General features: G+C 35.9%; 3 protein-coding genes and 1 pseudogene across 4 annotated transcripts; 3 read left to right on the plus strand and 1 right to left on the minus strand.

Moving 5' to 3' along the window:
- The first annotated feature begins 1237 nt into the window (after window positions 1-1237).
- On the plus strand, window positions 1238-11204 carry LOC147540674 (Alkaline phytoceramidase (aPHC)). 2 transcript variants are annotated; one of them, XM_086640154.1, is made up of 8 exons: window positions 1238-1348; window positions 7077-7307; window positions 7418-7520; window positions 7635-7755; window positions 8573-8694; window positions 8804-8925; window positions 9624-9783; window positions 10763-11204. In XM_086640154.1, the coding sequence occupies exons 2-8, from the start codon at window positions 7139-7141 to the stop codon at window positions 10788-10790; spliced, it is 825 nt and encodes a 274-aa protein (XP_086496280.1). In that variant the 5' UTR covers window positions 1238-1348; window positions 7077-7138; the 3' UTR covers window positions 10791-11204. The 2 variants fall into 2 exon arrangements, with proteins under 2 accessions (XP_086496280.1, XP_086496279.1); XM_086640153.1 differs by lacking the exon at window positions 1238-1348 and having other exon boundaries at window positions 7070-7307.
- On the minus strand, window positions 2290-4401 carry LOC147540675 (uncharacterized). Its single transcript, XM_086643358.1, has 4 exons — window positions 4047-4401; window positions 3352-3551; window positions 2810-2914; window positions 2290-2685 (listed from the first exon to the last, which is right to left on the minus strand). The coding sequence occupies exons 2-4, from the start codon at window positions 3487-3489 to the stop codon at window positions 2419-2421; spliced, it is 510 nt and encodes a 169-aa protein (XP_086499484.1). The 5' UTR covers window positions 3490-3551; window positions 4047-4401; the 3' UTR covers window positions 2290-2418.
- Window positions 11205-11764: 560 nt separating the features above from the next.
- LOC147540676 (NDR1/HIN1-like protein 3) lies at window positions 11765-12322 on the plus strand (annotated as a pseudogene).
- Window positions 12323-13389: 1067 nt separating this feature from the next.
- Window positions 13390-16605, plus strand: LOC147540677 (translation machinery-associated protein 22-like). The gene is made up of 7 exons (XM_086640155.1): window positions 13390-13617; window positions 13721-13831; window positions 13927-13991; window positions 15009-15090; window positions 15220-15287; window positions 15367-15450; window positions 16297-16605. The coding sequence occupies exons 1-7, from the start codon at window positions 13470-13472 to the stop codon at window positions 16351-16353; spliced, it is 615 nt and encodes a 204-aa protein (XP_086496281.1). The 5' UTR covers window positions 13390-13469; the 3' UTR covers window positions 16354-16605.
- The last annotated feature ends 397 nt before the right edge of the window (window positions 16606-17002 follow it).

Raw genomic sequence — 17002 nt, forward strand, 5'->3', positions numbered from 1 at the left:
ACATAAATTTTAAAAGTCTGAAGGGTCTCAAGTTCGATTTATCAGTTTTGATACTCAGAAATAAATATATAGCCACAGGTATTGCGAATACTGATGTTTAGCTAGAGGAATAATGCTCTATTCGGGTTAAATGAAATTTATGGTATAAATTAGTTTTCCATGAACATTTGTTGTTTGTGAAGCATGTTTTTCTATGGAATGCCACAGTGAGAATTGAGAATTTGAAGTCTAGGGTTATCTCTCTCAATTTCTCTAATTTCGACTTCGTTCTTTCTTTTGAGAGAGAACTATGTCCAAGAAACTCTGCAGAATGACTCCATAAACCCCTAACCTCATGAGGGGATGTCTGTCTTTTATCTTTTGAGTAGGAAATCAAATACATACCAAAGGGTACTAATATGTTAAGCATTAACATTTTGTATAGAGTCTGACACTTGCTGGGTGCTAAAAGGTACCAAGGCGAAGTGTTGTAAATTGAATAAGCTCATCCCTGGTGACGTAAACATGCATGTGAACTAGTGATTCGAGTAAATTTTTTGAAACATTTCCTTTCGACTGACTTGTCTAAATGATTGATTAATTATTTAAAGTCTGTTTGAGTCAAAGGAGTTAGAGCATCTCCAACCTAGTCCTGGCTGAGGTAAAAAGTTTGAATTTTTAGCTTCTGTCAGGTAATGCAATCCCAGTCTCAGCCTGAATCGACTACTTCAGTCGACCCTAATATTAGGGTCAACTGAAGTCTCACAACATGACCGTTGGGAATTCCGAACGGTCATGTTGGGGTTGATCCTAACTGTTCGATTTTATCCAACGGCTAGGATCTTCTCCAATTTTTTTATTATCTTTTTTGAAGTAATTAATTTTATTCTTTTTTTTCTTGAACTTCATTTAGTTTTAATTTTTTAAAACTCTAATAAAAACTCACGCATTAATAATTAAAATACATCCCACCAACGTGTCGATCTCCGAATAATTTCTCAAATTTAAGAAAAAAATATTATTTCGAAAATAGTTCAAACACGTGTTTCTTACATACACAAATTTACACACATTTTTTACAAGTCTACAAAAATTTCACACACGCGTTTCCAACGTGCATAAATTTTAGGCGTAAAGAAAAATTGCGATTGGAGCTGAATTTTTTAAGCTGAGCTGGTGCTGAAATTTTTGGAGGAAAAAGAGCAGGTGGAGTTGGAGATGTTCTTAGGGTCGGCACAACTCACATGTAGGGGAACTTGGTGTAACCCAGGCAGCCCCCCATGTGCCTTCAACCAAACGGTTAATGGGACTTTTTCTCTCCCTCTCTTGTTTCTCTCTCAAAATTCTCCCAAGAAATGAACTTATCTTGGTTATATTTTGATTTCTTCTTTTTTGTTGTTTGATTATTTAAGGTCCATTTGAGTCAAAGGAGTTACTAGATTTTAGCAATGAAAAATAAACACAAACATCACCTCCCTCTTTACCTATACTTTTTTATTTGGTTCGGGTATGGGTTTTGGGGGTTGACACTAAGTCTGTCAAAGAATATCTGAATATTCTGTAATCGTATTCAAATTTTAAGAAAATGTCTGAAATTTCGGATACGGACCCGGATACTCATGGTATGATATCAGATACACCAGTATTGGGCGTGTGAATATCCATATTTGGAACTTTTTCTGAGACATTTTGAATTGAATGTGAACGGAAAGAGAGAGAGAGATTTGTATAGAGAGAGATGAATACAACGAAGATGGTGATGATGATGCAACCTGTACAACCAAGAGCAAAAAGAACCTGTCTCTGGGTTTTAAGTCTTGTCTCTTTTCTCTTCTTAATGTTGGTGGCACCAAAACTTCCTCACCCTCCCAAATACAATTGCCGGAATCCTTGAGATACGGCTCAATGCATAGTCGTCTAGAAGTATCTTGAATGCTTAAAGAATCTCACTTGGAGGTTGAGTGACAGGCTCAGCTATGAATAAGTTTTGAAATGTGAGTAATATTTAATTAATATTATCTAATTAGTTTATCTGTTTATTAATTAAGAATATCTAAGTAAGATTAATTAGCTAGGTCCAAACATCTTAGCCTAGAAAATTCTGCACACAAGAGTCAAGTTATATTGGCTTTGGCCTTGGAGATCACACTGTTTTGCTAATGTTCTTGATTAAGTGATGATCACAAAAGCACATCTCTTTTTCTCTCATAATAAAATGATACTACTAAATATAACAATCAATTCAACTTTAACATTAAAACACTTTTAATCTTTAAATAAGAGTTAGATTGTAATTTAACTTAAGGTAGTAGTAGTAGTAGTAGTAGTAGTAGTACGCTTACCGCTACAACAACATTGAAATTTATTTAGTAGCACCACCACAGTCCATTGCTGTCGTCCTCCAAGAAGTAATCATGTACTCTTCTTCTTCTCCTTCTCTCATTCTATTCCATCTATAGCTTCAGTTATAAGAGAAATACAATATTTCAAGTCAATTAAGTGATTTCCAACTTCATCACACTTGTTAATGCAATCTATCATGTCATCCATTTGTTTCCTGAGAACAACATAGTTATGATTGTCCTCATCGTAATCAGCTAACTCTTTTTCGTCAAGGTCCGGTACTCCTTGAAACATATTATATATGACACTAGAACATCTTCTTTGACAGTCGTCCTTCGATATCTTTCCAGTTTTTATCTCAATCTGTTTTAACAATAATAAATCCAAAAATTAAGATCCAAAACAAATACTAATATCCTATGAATAATAATAGTAATAATAATAATAATAGAGTCCAGCATGCAGTTTACTAGGAGTACTAATTTACCTTGTATAATTTCCTGAGACAATTATCAATCTCATCCCCAAGATATTTCTTACTATAACTGGAAATGAAAGCCTCATGTTCCTCATCCAACAAAACAAACAGCTCCTTGAGAAAGAAAGAAAGAAAGAGGTAATTAGTAAATTATGCCTACGGCTATGTAGTTGGTCTCTATCTCTGTTTTGGTCCGGCCGTAGGCCGAGACCGAGACGGGACCGAGAAACTAAAAAGATGTATGGCTAATAGGTACTAAGTAATAAGTTTAATTACCTGATTCTTCATTACCTCAATTCTTTGGACTTTAAACACAAACTTACTCCAATCATTCTTAATAAAGAAAAAATATGAAAATATTGTCAGCCAAATCCTAACTCGGTGTCTCGGCCAAGTCTCGTCTCGCTAGAGGGCCGAGAATCGAGATGAGACCCGAGATTCTCGGCGGCGGAGACCAACTACATAGGCCTACGGACATATATAGATAGACAATTCCTTGAGAAAAATTGTTTCATTATCATCTATATATGTAGTAGTAGTAATAGTAGTACCTTCATCTGCTTATTTTCGTGAAGCAAATCTTCGTACTTAGCATGGTCGAATATATAGTGCCGATGATGCTCCACATCCACCATTCTTCGCCAAGTTGCCGATACGAATTCGCACTTTGTTAAATATATCATCTGCATATTTCAACTTGTCTTCAAGATAATACTCCCTCCACTTGCTTATACAATTAGAAATTTCTTCCCTGAAACAACAACATTCAAACCCAATAAGAACGTTAAAACATCATAGCTAAGGTTTAGAAAACCTAATACTAAAAAAAAAACAATACTTAATAATTAGGCCAACTCTTATTAGGCCTAGGCACAATAACAACTCTTATTAGGCCAATATATAATAGATGCATCAGCACAAGAACTCTTTAATTTATAATATTGAAACCCTAATTCAACAACATCTTAATAGAAATACTAATATAACCTTTAAGCCCCCCCCCTCCCCCAAAAAAAAAAAAGAATTGTGGGAAGAAAAAAAAAATCATCATGAAACTTAACCTACTTGTAAATTTTTTCATTAAAACACATCATCAGATGCATAGAATTCAAATCTTTAATTTATGATATTGAAACCTTAGTTCATCATCATCATCAGAAACAGCAGATTTATAGCCTTAAGGAAAAACAAAACTGAATTGGTGGACAAAGTAGTAGTACTAGTAGAAGAAGATATCCATACATACCTAAAAGACTTCAGTCTTTCAATAAGTGGTAGTGATTCATCATTATTTACCACCTCCATGTTTTTTTCTCTCTCTCTTGCTTTCTTTTTTTTCTTTGGGGTTTCTTAAGAAGCAATAGTGTATTTTATATAGGCCGCGACTTTGGGGAATAAAGAAAAGTCTCTGAGGAATAAAGACTTAGTCAATTAAGATTGACTTAGAGAACATATTTATTTTTTGGCTCAAAATTTTACTAAGTTGTATACTGCCCCCTAATCTTCATCTTCATCCTTACCTCAGCTCAACCCTAAAACCTCCAACTACCACAACTTCGCTACCGTCACCACCACCACCATGTCACCTTCATCTTTCTCCTCCTCTCTCTCTCTCTCTCTCCATTCTTCTTCTTCCTCTTCCTTTCCTGATTTATTAAGGTTAACTGAACAGAAACTCATAGGAGGGAAATAGAAATCTTGGTTCTTCTCCTCTATCAACTCTCTTACCTAAAACCAAAACCCCAATCTTTGATTGTCGACCTGAGGAATTCTACAGTAATAGACTCAATCACCCTTCTCGCCAAACCAAATTTTCTCCTCATTTCTTATTCATAGAAGGATCAAGGCTAGAGAGAGAGAGACTTAGGTTTTGTTCTTATGTCCGGTTGCACCTATCTATCATCTGCGTTATGATTAACAACAATAGAATCGGCAAAGAGATGATATCTTCATCTCCTGCAGACCCTCCCTTACCAGGTTTGAAAACCTATTTCAAAACCCATCCCTATAGTTTCTTTCATCATAACAACAACAAATCCATAACTCACGTAATAGATGAACTTAGAAAGGTGCTTTTGGTGATTGAAAGGTGATTGAAAGGTGATTGAAAGGTGATGAACTTAGAAAGGTGCTCTGGTTACCTAATTTAATTTCTTGGCAGTGATGGTAACAGGGGCTTTTGGTGATTGAAAGGTGTGGCTGAGGTTAGGTGAAGATGATGATTAGGGGGTAAGAGACAACTTAGAAGATTTTTGGGTCAAAAAATAAGTATGTGTTTTAAGTCAATCTTGATTGACTAAGTTTTTATTCCTTAGAGACTTTTTGTTATGCCCCAAAGCCGCGGCCTTTATATAAGGAAATGCTAAGTGTAAAGAGAATGTTTGACAAAATTTTCGATCAGTCAGCACGATTCTCTCTCTTTCATATTTCCATATATTTGTACACTTTAAAGTTTTGTACATAGGTGCTCTTATTTGTGTATCTTTTTATCTAGTTTCTCATTTAATAATTCTACCCATGGTGTCAAAACATTTAATACCTCTAAGTGGTTGATGAACTAATTCCTACAGCAACTATAAAAATAGAGAAATGATAAAGTTACAAAAGATTTTGACAAAAAAATGTTCTCAGCTGATGTGGCGGGTGTGATTTCAAACTTTGACCAAATCTAGGTCGTTGAGAGATGAAAATCACAACCGCCACATCAGCTGTGAACTTTTTTTGTCAAAATTTTTTGTGATTCCAGCATCTCACATAAAAATATATCTATCCATCAGAAAGACGAGGGTGATACATCCAATCAGACTTATTTTAAGTAGATCGGTCCTTTAAGCACCTTCCCTAAAAAAGAAATATCATTTGAGACTGACAATAGTGTGGCGTTAAATTATGCAGCATAAGGATTTCACTTCTAAACTATGGACCATAACATAATCAAATGTCGGAACGAAATCCACCTGGTGTGTAACTAGCAAGACTGTCTTCCTTGATAAAACTCCTGTGACGTATTCCTACATAACCCAAAGTAAGAAATCATCACTAGGAGTTAAAAGACCCACCAAAAACATTAACGGGAGGATAAAAGAATTTGATATTACATTAAATAATCTTGTTGCAGTATAAACATCAACTGCACTATGGATCTTCTAAGATATATATATATATATATATATATATATATATATTTGGATCCTGATAAAGTGCACGAGCAAGTTGAATACGTTGTTTTTTACCGCCACTCAGATTTTAAGCTTTTATAGAGGTAAACAAATTACGAGCATCGAGAGGAATCACCCACTGCATAGCATGTAGTTCGAGGGGCTCAATGGAATCTAAAAATATCTGAAGAAAGTTATAAGTTGCAAAAGTAGCACTTGAAACCACAACAGGGGCTGCCCAAAAGACAAAACCGTTATATGCTTTCTCAAATGTGACAACTAACAACAACTTATACTCCTCTTTCTTGAATTGTTCAATGACAAACTCCCAATCATACATCTTTAATACCTTCATCTTCATCAAAAAAAATAAAAAATCTTTAATACCTTCATGTTCACAAGAGCCTCTGACGTAACCTTTAGCCTCTTGTCATGTACTACGTGTGACCTGACGGACACTTTATAACCCAAAGAGGGGGAGGGGGAGACATCGAAAAGAAATATAACATTCAAAAACCACAACCAATAAAAGAAATGCTTGTTGTTGAAATGACTTTCCTTGGTTGTGTCTTTGTTTGCATGCACCCGAGATGAGAATCAATACGCGATGTATCGACATAGGAGAATTAAACGATAAACTCTTAGGCTAAAGCGACGTAGAAATGAAAAGACCAAAGTTACACAGGCTAAATAGATTTGGATGGGTATATGAATGAAAAATATGTATATACGTTTCGTTATGTAATTCTTTAAAACTCAGGTTAATAGGTGAAAATTATCTCTAAAGCGTGACTCGCTTCTAAAATCAAAGAATAATCATCTCATAAACCTAAGCTAACATGTCTCGGTTATATTTTGATTTCTTGTTTTGTGTTGTTTGATTTTAAAGTCCATTTGGGTCAAACGAGTTACGGAAATCGAAACACTAACATCAACTCCCTCTTTAGGTATTACATTTTTGGTTTGGGTACGTGTTTTGGAGGTTGACATGGATATGTGAATGGTAAATTGTCTCACATCGGATAAGATACACCAATATGGAGTTCAACAAAAAAAAAAAAAAGAAAGATACACCAATATGGGGGTCCGATAAATATCAGTATTTGGAACTTTTTGAGACATTTTGATTTGAATGTGAACGGAAACAGAGAGAGGAATAGAGATTTGTAGAGAGAGAAAGATGAATACAACGAAGATGGTGATGATGATGCAACCTCTATTACCAAGAGCAAAAAGAACACGTGTCTGGGTTTTAACTCTTCTCTCTTTTCTCTTCTTAATGTTGGCTTCACCTAAACTTCCTCACTCTCCCAAATACCATATCTTCTCTGACATGAGAAATTTCCTAGGTTTACACTAACCCTTATCAAACCCTCTACTGATCTTTCCTTCTATTTTTTTTATAATACGATTCTTCTTTCATATTCTAATCCTCATTTTGTTTCTGGGTTTTTTTCAGGAGTTCCAAATACCTTGAATGTTATCTCAAATTTCCCTTTTTTGATTGTGGGTGTTCTTGGTTTCATCCTTTGTTTTCAAGGAAACAACTTTTTTGTGATTAGGTTAACTTTTCTCACTGATTTGTTTATCTAAAGTTTCACCTTTTCTTCATTTTGATCATATATATAGTTGAGAATTTGATGGTTGGTATTTTTTTTGTGATTGGGTGGTTGTAGTTTGAGAGGAGAAGTTTGGGGTTGGGGTTTCTTCTTTGCTGGAACTGTGGCAATTGCATTTGGGTCTGCTTATTATCATCTCAAGCCTGATGATGATCGAGTTATTTGGGATCGAATTCCGGTTAGCATTTCTGTTCAAATCTATGTTCTTTGTTTGATTATTAGGGTTAAGATTGTTAATATCTATAATGTATATCACCTTCATGAATCATGGACACTCCAATTGGGGATTTATCCCAAAACTCTGACCTATTCAGGTCTCCCAGCCTTATACCATGTTAGCATTTCTCTTCAAACCTATGTTCTTTGTTTGATTATTAGGGCAAAGCAAGGAATCAAATGTTGAAATATTTCGTTCGAAATGAGCGAAATATTTCCATTTCCATGCCTACCAAAGTTTCCATTGAAGTCGAAATTTACTAAGTGTTTCTTGACAATGCTTTGTCAATGAAGTACATTTCAAAATTTCCGCCAAAACCAAAATTTCCGCCAAAACCAAAATTTCCACCGAAAATGAAATTTCATTCCTTGGGATTTAGATTGTTAAAATCACGGAGGCTCCAATTGGGATTTATCCTGAAACTCTGACCTATTTACGTCTCCTAGCCTTATAACATGTTGACAACCATTTGCTCTGAAAATTTGAAGCCTTTTAGATTAGAGGCTAAGTCGAAACCAATAATTTGTATTGAGAGAGGCTGTTTCTTATAGGATAGTCTTACTGTCTGGCTTGGGGTAATTAGTCGATATCCAAGATCATTCGACCTGTTAGGAACCCCCAAAGGCACCAATCCTAAGTCGTCTACTCCGGCTACTAGCCGATTTTAGCCAGTTAATGGTTCCACCCAGAGTCACCAACTCACAATTTATATGACAAGATTGTGTGGTTCAACTCAAGTATAACACATATACTAATAAAGTGTTTTTTTCTGATGCAGATAATGATTGCATATTCTTCGTTACTTTCTGTTTTTGTTGTTGAAAGGGTGGGCGAAAGAATTGGTGTTACGTGTTTGTTTTCACTTGTGGTGCTTGCTCTTGTTAGCGTTGCTTATGAAAGGTTATAATCTCATGTCATGTTGCTTATTGTTTTAATTATGTCATATGGTTGGGAACATATATAATATAGCATAACTTTCTTCCGAATTTGCTATGTTAGCTGGTTGCAGGAGTTTTGACGATCTTAGGTTGTGCATGATATTCCAACTAATTCCATCTATTGCAATTCCAGCATTGGCATTTTTATTTCCACCTAAGTATACACATTCGAGATATTGGTGTTGGGTTGCAGGTAAAGATTACGAGTCTCGTAAACTTAGATTTTTTTCTCCCTCAATTAGGTTATGAACGTAAAAAAATTATATGGAGGTTTCTAATTGGTTTCATCCTAGATGATGTACGAGTTTTCAGTTGGAAATGCACTTTCAATTTTTTTTTCATGAAAATGAAATGATTTGGTTTACCAGAGATAAAGCAAAAAAATATTCGGCAATACTATTTTCCTCACTTATTAAAGTCTTGTCTGTAATTTTCCTCATCTCATAGAGCTTGAATCGGGGATCAGGAATCGACCCTCTGGACGATCCTAGCCAATCCCCATCCTTCAGTGCTAGTTTTTTTTTGTGCTAGTATTTCCTAGTGCAAATGAACAGGATTGTAGGCAATTTCTTCCGTGGTCCTTGTTGGAAATTGAGCTTGTTAAGACTAGGTTCATATATTCTGCTAACACGAGCACCGTTCTAGAGCTAATTCCGATAATTCTACTTTGTTCTGGGTCATTAGATTTTGCTCTATACCCTATAAATGACCCGACAAAGGCATTTGTGAAGTTCCTTGTTATGTGTTCACTTATGTATCTTTTTCTTTCATTTGATATTTTTATTGATGCATACGTACCCAAATAAAATAATTTTACTCCACTTTTAAATTCCCGTGCATATATTTTTTTCTTAACTTTCCTTTTTAGTATCTGAAAGCAATTTTGTGCAGGGATTTACCTTCTTTCGAAATTTGAGGGTCTCGCCGACAGGAAAATATATGGTTTAGACCATTACATCATTAGTGGGCACTCATTGGAACATTTATGCTTAGTGATGATTCCGGTTTTGCTCAGTATCATGCTTATGTACAGAAGTATTAAAGTTCCAAGGTAATCGTTTTACCAAATTTCAGCCTTCTATCAATTCACTCTTCTTTATACTAGATTAACCTTGCCAAGCATTTCTGCGAGATATAAACATCTTTTCGTTGTAGTGTTCTTTCGTTTTCTGTTTACAAACAATGAGTAATGAAAGCATATAACTTTGATGCATATCTATGGTTATACATCATCAAGATGTGATAAGCACGATAACCGCCTAAGTTACACCAATAATTAAAGGGGGTTAAAGTCTGACAAGATAGAGCCTAAAGCCCAACAAACTTATTACTATTATGTATACCTTTAATACCCAAATTCAACATCCATCAATTCCACCTCCTCTAGGAGTCGAACTTGGGACCTCCAGGGTGTGGAGTTTATGTCAACACTATCAACCACTTGGGCAACCAAGTGTTGACACTATCTAGTTTTTGTGTTTGAGTGGAATATGGCAAAACACGGGCAATGGTTTTGCTTGTATTTTTTCCTGCCTTTGTTATTAGGTCGTTTATACTTACCATTCTATACTTTTAGAGCAACCATTACTTTATACTCAACCATCAAGTATAACTTTTTCTTCTTCGATTTTTAGAGAAAACAAATGAAGAAGAATCATTTGTACATAAAAATGTAAGATTTCTATACTTGATGGTTGAGTCTTCTACTGTGTGGCGTGGGAGAGACTCAACCATGCTCGGGCTCGGAGCCTCGGACCAAGCCGAGCCAGGACCAAGTCTTGAGCTCAAGTACTCACATTTTAAAGTGGCATTTCATGTATTACCCTAAAAGCATAATATGGATGTACACAAGATAATGCTTATAAAATCTCACACCCACTTAAATGTCAGCACCAAGTCCTTGTATCAAACACGACAAAAACGTAAAGTACCAAAAAGGTCTATCCATATGATATAGTTATGCACTAAGACCTAGTTTTAGATAATATCTTCTTGTGCTGATACGATACGAACATGTGATTGAAAAACAGGCTAGGCGAGCTTAAAGATTGTCAATGAAAAACTGACCTTGGTTTAACCTAACGAAAGTCGATATTCAGCAAGACAAGAACGAAACAGATAGATGATTCAAAAACATCTTTTGAGTATAGAAAGGTGTCCGATTCTCGACTAGTTTTCAAGATTATCAGCAGAGACAATATGGGTGGGTGATATTTGTATCTGATCATCGTCGAAGGAATCAGAGTAAACGGTACTGGTAAGTCTTCACTGCTTGCTACTTTTACCTAGAAACTTTGTGAAAAATTATCTTCCATGTTAAAATTTAAGCTTCTTTCTTTTACTATTGAGATTTTTGGTTACATACAGAACTAGAATCTCTCGGTTGGATGAAACGAAAATATATTCTATCCATGATAAATTTGACAATGTATTATGTTTTGGCAAGCAGAAGAGGACAGAATAGTTTTCTCATTGACTCTAGCTGGGTAGAGTAAGTCATTCGCTCGCCAGTAGGACTGTCGATTGGGCTAGGCTAAAGGCCTTGGATTCTGGCCTTTGGGCAACCCGTTTTTTTTTTATCACGGGGGCTATGGGTCGTTGGACGGGGAGAGTTGACCCTCAAATCTAGACCGATCATTTCCTTTCGTGCGTGTCAGCCTTAATAGTCGAGGGCATATAGTCCGCTGATCACAAATTTCGGTCAAACAAGAGAACTGTTGTTTGGCAAGAAAATGAGCCGACTTCAGTCCGAAAGTTGATGTGGCAGGCGCTCGTTGGTCAAAATGTTTTTCTCTCTACATACCCGAACCTATGGGAGCCGGCAACATCAGCTTTCCGGCTAAGGTCCCCATTTTCTGACCAACCAGCGTTTTTGCACAAACAATAATTGGGGAACCGCCAAAATTAGCTGTAATCTAGAGAGAAAGTGGGAGGATTATAGGACTCTCTTTCTCAAAACTCCCCACCATGAATAATCCTGGATCAACAATCACCAACCCAAGTTTCCCCACAACTAAATCTCAATTACCCGCCCGGCTTACCGTCTACAACCACCAATGTGCCGCAGCTCAAGAACCATTTGTCGTTCTTGTTGTCTATGGTCCACCAGTGTAATCGTTGGAATCATCATCCTTCTGCCATTGCCGGAACTGCAATTTGGGTTCTATATCGTCCTCAGCGACCTTCTTTCTCACTCGCAGCTCTTAAATTCAATCAATTCAACATTACAACAACCTCAAAGATGATTCTATTAACCATCTAAACTCAAATCTTGATCTCACCATTTCTACTCAGAAACTCTAATAAAAAGATCACCTTCTTCTACGATTCAATCTCAATTTCGGTTAAATCTATGACATTAATGTGGGTAATGGAAATTTCTCATCTTTCATCCATGGACAGGAGAACACAACTATATTACAAGGTTCAATTAGTACTAATAGTGGTGATAATGTTCTTGATTCTTCTTCTTCGAGTTCATTGAAATCAAATTTGAAGTAGAAAAGTGGGTTACGATTGGAGATTGAATTTTTTTTTGAACAAGATTGGAGATTGAATTAGAAACTAAAGTGGAAGTAAAGATGGGTAATTTGAAAACTAAGAGATTTAAGATTAGGGTCACTTGTGTTGGAATTCAATCTTTGATTTCTTCTAAAGGTAATAAAACTTCTTCAAGTTTATCTTCATCTTCTCATCCTATATGTAAGGTTGATCTTCGAATTAAGATTTGGAGATGGACATTTTGATTATTAAAATTGTGTAATACCAATTTCTTCTTTTCTTCTCTTATTTGTTGTAAATTTTAGCAGAGTTTGTTGTTTGATTAAGTTTTTGTTAAAGATAATACTTAATTTATAAAATTATCATGAAGTTGATCCAACAACCAATAATCATGGTTCCTTATAAAAACCAATAGTTCATTTAATTAGCTAATACTACTAATTAAGAATATGACTTGTGAGTTTCTTCACCGGAACCTTAACCTCCGATCAACTTTCAGAGTCGAGCACATCCACCCCGGTACGTGACTCTGACAATCGAGTAACTCTCTCTACCTACATTTCATATAGTCAATATATATTCTTGTGCTTAACACATATCAGAGAAACATTTCAACTGAGGTATGTGGACGAACATAAATTGGAGAGAGAGGTCAAGAGATAGTTTTCCGACAAGTTATCACTAAGCAAGTAAAAAAAAACAGCCACTTATAGTGGCTAAACCGGACATATTTACAAAGAAATCGTTTGTACATTTTGTTTCTTTCATCTAAGTTGCTATAAGACACATCTTTGGGCGGAAAAAAGATGAGGAGGAAAAAGAGTTTAGGAGGGAAACATCGGAAGCGGTGGTGGGGCAGGTAGTTTAATTTGATGCAAAAGCGAAGAACCTTACCGGAGCTTAACATCTCATAGAATGCCGATACTGGTGGTACATGACTGTCATCATCTCGTGCCGTAAGGTGTTGGGTTTAGTCCTGGAACGAGTGCAAGCCTCGTGTTTAGTTGTCAGCATTGATTTTGGAACCCCAAACAGAGTGCTAGTGATAAGCACTGATAATATGTGGGGAGTGTCTATAGAACTCATCTGCAAATATCCTAGTTGCGGTGCTTATAGAAGTACTTCGGTATATATTCTCCTTCTTGCGTAAATTCCCGGCAAACTTATTCTGTTCAGAAAAAAGAAAAAAGACAACAGTTTTAAAGAGAAATTAAGAAGAGAAATCAAAATCAAAGAATGGCGGAGAAACCTCAACGAATTAGGGTTTTATATTGTCCTGTTTGTAGTTTACCTGCAGAATATTGTGAATTTGGACCTGATTTTGAGAAATGCAAGCCTTGGTTGATCGAGAATGCTCCTGAACTTTACCCTGATCTCCTCAAAGGTATAAACAATGAAAACCCAAAACCCTAATCGCTAAATCTGTTCAATATCTGGGGGAGTCTTTGTTGTTTTTCTCTCTCAACTGATTTCATTGTTGTTTTCAGAACTAAATGACAAAGAAGCTGATAAGGTTTCCGAACAGTTTCAATCGGTCGGAATTACGTTCGGCGGTGGTGGTGGTGGTGGTGACGGCGCCACTCCTGCAACTTCTACTGGTAACCCCATTAATGGGTTTTCTTGTTTTCAAGTTTTGTTCATTAATTCAATACTAGTAGTAAATTTGGTGTATTTTTTGTTGTTGTTGTTGCAGATGGTGGTACTTCAACATCTAAAGAAGAAGTAAAACGTCTTCCTGGTGGGAAGATTAAGAAGAAAGTAAGATCATTTAGTGGTTTATTTGAATATCAATCTCATAAGTTTCTCACTGAATTTTACATCATTTGTTAGAGTGCTTGTTATCAGTTTTTTATACTATTATTTAAGAAAATTTTTAGGATTTTGTGGATAATTTTATTTGAAAGAAGGTTAGCTAATTGTTTGTGGTGAAGTTCGAACGAGAAAAGAGTAGGGTTCCATGAGCATGAAGTTAAGTAATTAAGTTTTCACCGATAATATCTTTCGAAACACATGACCATGATTATATGAAACATAGAATGAATAAATATCTACCAATATCCATGGTAGATTTGATTGATGAAAAGTTATCATGAAGAAACAAACGTTTGTCGAAGCACAATCTTTGAACACATATAACATTGGAGTGATCCCACGTTGGTTGTGGGAGGAGCCGATGAGGTGGAGGTCACTTTACAAATGCAAGGGAAACACTCACCTCTTGAGCTAGCTTTTAGGGTGAGAAAGGCTCAAGAACACTTGGGGGGTGAGGAAGGTCAAAGACCATACCGATAGGTTAGCAACCAGAAAAGGAATTAAAAAATTCAGGATTAGATCATAGGTTTTATCGGGTCCTTTTTTAAGATACTGCTATTTCGTCCGCGTGAATTTTGCATGTTTTTGAGTAATCGAAATTGAAGGTTTCACTTGGTTTCTGTTCAAGTATGTTGTACTTTCCCCATTTTGTCTAATTTCATCATTTGCTTCTGCAATAACAAAAATAGGAGCTCCCAGTAAGTTTATTCTTACGATGATTATCCGATTGTTGGTGTCTAGACTCTTTAATGTATAATTGATTAAAAAACGGTGACCATATATCCAAAATGATCTCAATATTATGCTCCTACTATTGTGCTTGTTGATTAAAAATTTGTGTTATTGGACTACCACTTGTCTTATATTAGTGGTTCTGTTTCATAGTAATGATTTACTAGATGCAGTTTCAACTCTCCATCATAGTTGAGAATGAAGACTGAGGATGAAATTTCTTTTGTGTAGGATAAGAAAGAAGTTATTATTGAAAAAGTTGTACGAAACAAGCGAAAGTGTGTGACCATCGTGAAAGGACTAGACCTCTTCGGTAAGCAACATCAGCACAGTTGTTTTTTGCTTAAAAGTTCATTATATGCAGTAGTCATTTCAAAAGTTTGATGATCTTAATGCTATCCAATGTTCTAACTCAATGATTTTTGTTGCAATTACGTTTAAGGTGTTAAATTGAGTGATGCTTCAAAGAAGCTAGGGAGAAAGTTCGCATCCGGAGCGTCTGTTGTTAAGGTGAATTGGTTCCATAAATCGGATGGTATGTGGTATAGTTTGATGCTTCTGTTTATCTAACTCCGATAGTCCTTTTTAGGGGCCAACTGAAAAGGAGCAAATTGATGTCCAGGGAGACATATCATATGATATTGTGGAGTTCATCACAGATACCTGGCCTGATGTAATGCATTCTAACTTCTTCATTAATCTATGTCCAAACTGTTCCATTTTCGTCCTTTTATTTTATTTACGTGACTCATGTGTCCCATCAATGTGAATTTGACATGTGTGTTGTTAGTTTTTCACTACTGAATTGGTACCATGTTAGAATGAAAACTGAAAACCGTTCCATTCTACTCTTCTACTTATTACGTTTAGCCTAAGCTCACAAACTAGACAGTACCTGAATGATCGAACAAGGAAAAAAACAAAAATTGTTGTGCTCTTTTCGAACTTTGAGACTTCACAATATTCTATGAATTGAACCCTGTAATATTAGATTCCTTCTAAAAGGATCATCATACATAGATTCAGATGCTTGTATTTCTCTTCCCCACTTCCCAAATTTCTAAAAGGGAAAAAAGATCTAGGAAATATATTCACGTTGTCCTCTAATACAGGCTATAGCGTCTTAGTCATGTGATGTACTGATGTGGACGGAAGTGTTTGTGCAAGCGCTTAGTCCCACATTGCTTAGGAAGACCTTCCCAACCTAGGTTAGACCATAATATCTTGTCTTACATATCGGCTATGCCTTTTGGGTTGATTTGATGTGTAGATTGGTCAGAAAGTGAAGCCTTGGGTGGTCTAGGGCAGACTGTATGCCAATGAAAAACTTTGTACCATATATAGCCTGGGTGGTGCCTGGACAATATAGTAACTGGTATTAAGAAGAGTGTTCCATAATCATGTCTGTTCTTCTCTAGACGCGTATGAGATGTAGTATTTTAATAAGATTAAGTCAAGCATGATATCTTTATATTAAATCATGTAACAGTTTTCTTCTCTTGGTACCTTCCGTTTTCAGGTCCCAGAAAATGCTATTTACTTCATCGAAGATGGCCGAAAGGTCGCTGCTGCTTGAAAGTTAGTATGTTCATGCAAAGAAGACAAAACTTGGTACAATGATAAGCCAACCCTTCTAAGAAGTGGAGGGATAACGGACTTCTCTTCGCCGAAACTGATAAGTAAACGGATGACTTTTGAATCACGTTATCGAATGTAATACAGTGAGAAAAACCTATTGATCATAGGTTACAGTATAGTAATTACCATATGAAAATGGGTTTAGAGATATATGGATTAATTTTATGAATAAGACAGTTTGAGTTATGCAGTTTTCCTTTGTCTCAAGCACTAGATGGGATAATTTCTTTTTGTTGAATGACCATTCCTCTTTCGGGTTTACTCTTTACGGTTACGGTGAAACAGGCCGACTCGGTCGCCCACCATGCCGGGTATTTTTTCATTTCTACCTTCCCCAAGGATGGTGAACATATGAATGTTAGAAACTAAAAGGATGGTGAACATATGAATGTTAGAAACTAAAAGGATGATGAACATATGAATGCTGGAAACTAACTGGCACATCTTTCATGTTCGATATTCTGATTAATCGCCTTTTTTTATTGCCCATTGACACAATTTAGTAAGGATAATCTTCTTGTAAAGTTAGGTCACTATTGTAAAAAGAAATCTTGATTTGAGCTCGGCAAGATTTGACCTCAGCACGG

This window comes from Eschscholzia californica, unplaced genomic scaffold (assembly GCF_041429995.1).
Source record: "Eschscholzia californica isolate CP2 unplaced genomic scaffold, dmEscCali1.0.p SCAF_5, whole genome shotgun sequence".
Classification (NCBI taxonomy): domain Eukaryota; kingdom Viridiplantae; phylum Streptophyta; class Magnoliopsida; order Ranunculales; family Papaveraceae; genus Eschscholzia; species Eschscholzia californica.

Excerpts from the sequence above, each read along its gene's own strand:
- LOC147540675 (XM_086643358.1), bottom strand. The coding sequence starts at position 3,489 with ATGCAGATGATATATTTAACAAAGTGCGAATTCGTATCGGCAACTTGG. Across the intron at positions 2,915-3,351 it reads ACGAAAATAAGCAGATGAAG|GAGCTGTTTGTTTTGTTGGA; the intron begins GTACTACTATTA and ends TTCTTTCTCAAG. Across the intron at positions 2,686-2,809 it reads GTCTCAGGAAATTATACAAG|ATTGAGATAAAAACTGGAAA; the intron begins GTAAATTAGTAC and ends TTGTTAAAACAG.
- LOC147540674 (XM_086640154.1), top strand. The coding sequence starts at position 7,139 with ATGAATACAACGAAGATGGTGATGATGATGCAACCTCTATTACCAAGA. Across the intron at positions 7,521-7,634 it reads AACAACTTTTTTGTGATTAG|TTTGAGAGGAGAAGTTTGGG; the intron begins GTTAACTTTTCT and ends GGGTGGTTGTAG. Across the intron at positions 8,695-8,803 it reads GTTAGCGTTGCTTATGAAAG|GAGTTTTGACGATCTTAGGT; the intron begins GTTATAATCTCA and ends AGCTGGTTGCAG.
- LOC147540677 (XM_086640155.1), top strand. The coding sequence starts at position 13,470 with ATGGCGGAGAAACCTCAACGAATTAGGGTTTTATATTGTCCTGTTTGT. Across the intron at positions 13,618-13,720 it reads TTACCCTGATCTCCTCAAAG|AACTAAATGACAAAGAAGCT; the intron begins GTATAAACAATG and ends TGTTGTTTTCAG. Across the intron at positions 15,451-16,296 it reads TCACAGATACCTGGCCTGAT|GTCCCAGAAAATGCTATTTA; the intron begins GTAATGCATTCT and ends TTCCGTTTTCAG.